The 604-nt window shown below is 38.6% G+C and overlaps 1 protein-coding gene across 1 annotated transcript; it reads right to left on the reverse strand.

Moving 5' to 3' along the window:
• Positions 1-152: 152 nt before the first annotated feature.
• LOAG_16260 (hypothetical protein) lies at positions 153-527 on the reverse strand (the record flags this gene model as incomplete). The annotated part of the gene is made up of 2 exons (XM_003151748.1): positions 153-295; positions 419-527. 2 exons carry the CDS (start codon positions 525-527, stop codon positions 153-155), a joined length of 252 nt encoding a protein of 83 aa, XP_003151796.1.
• Between the last annotated feature and the right edge of the window lie 77 nt (positions 528-604).

The following is a 604-nucleotide window of genomic DNA, read 5'->3' on the forward strand; positions in this document are numbered from 1 at the left end:
CTGGTCACCATGCTATTTTGTTGATTAGATTCTCAAAATATCTCCTCCAATTCTTTTTCTTTGTTATATTGTTCCTACTGTATACTTTGTGTATTCAACTTTTAGAAATTTTATATCCAGCTGTAGATGCCCGAGCAATCTAAAAGCAAAAACTAATTGTAAAACCTCGCTTCAACCACATCTCGTTGCTTTTCTCGCATTTCGTCCAGCGTTACCAAACCAACAGTACTAGTTTTTAGAGAATCTTCTATAGCATCGTAATTCGCCGTAAATTTTGTCGTGATGCCTGATTTCACTGAAATAAGAGAAGCATAAACGATAAAATGACAAAGTTCCAAACGTTTCTTCATCGTGTATTAATTGGAATTGAACAGGTCTGCTGTTAAGTCCTTAGTCGACAAAGAGAGGGAAGCCTTACGACTTTTCGTTTCTTCCTCTAGTTTCCGCCGCCTTTGCTCGATTGCTTCCTTAGCACGTTCACGTTTCTTGGCAATATGTATCAGACGTCCTTCGTCTGCCTTGGACATTTTCCTGGAAAAGATTTCATGTTGATACATTGTTACTACTACATTGTGAGCGCGCTTGTATCCCGTTTCACCGAATT

The sequence above is a fragment of the Loa loa genome (assembly GCF_000183805.2).
Source record: "Loa loa unplaced genomic scaffold supercont3.5214, whole genome shotgun sequence".
In the NCBI taxonomy this organism is placed as follows: Eukaryota; Metazoa; Nematoda; class Chromadorea; order Rhabditida; family Onchocercidae; genus Loa; species Loa loa.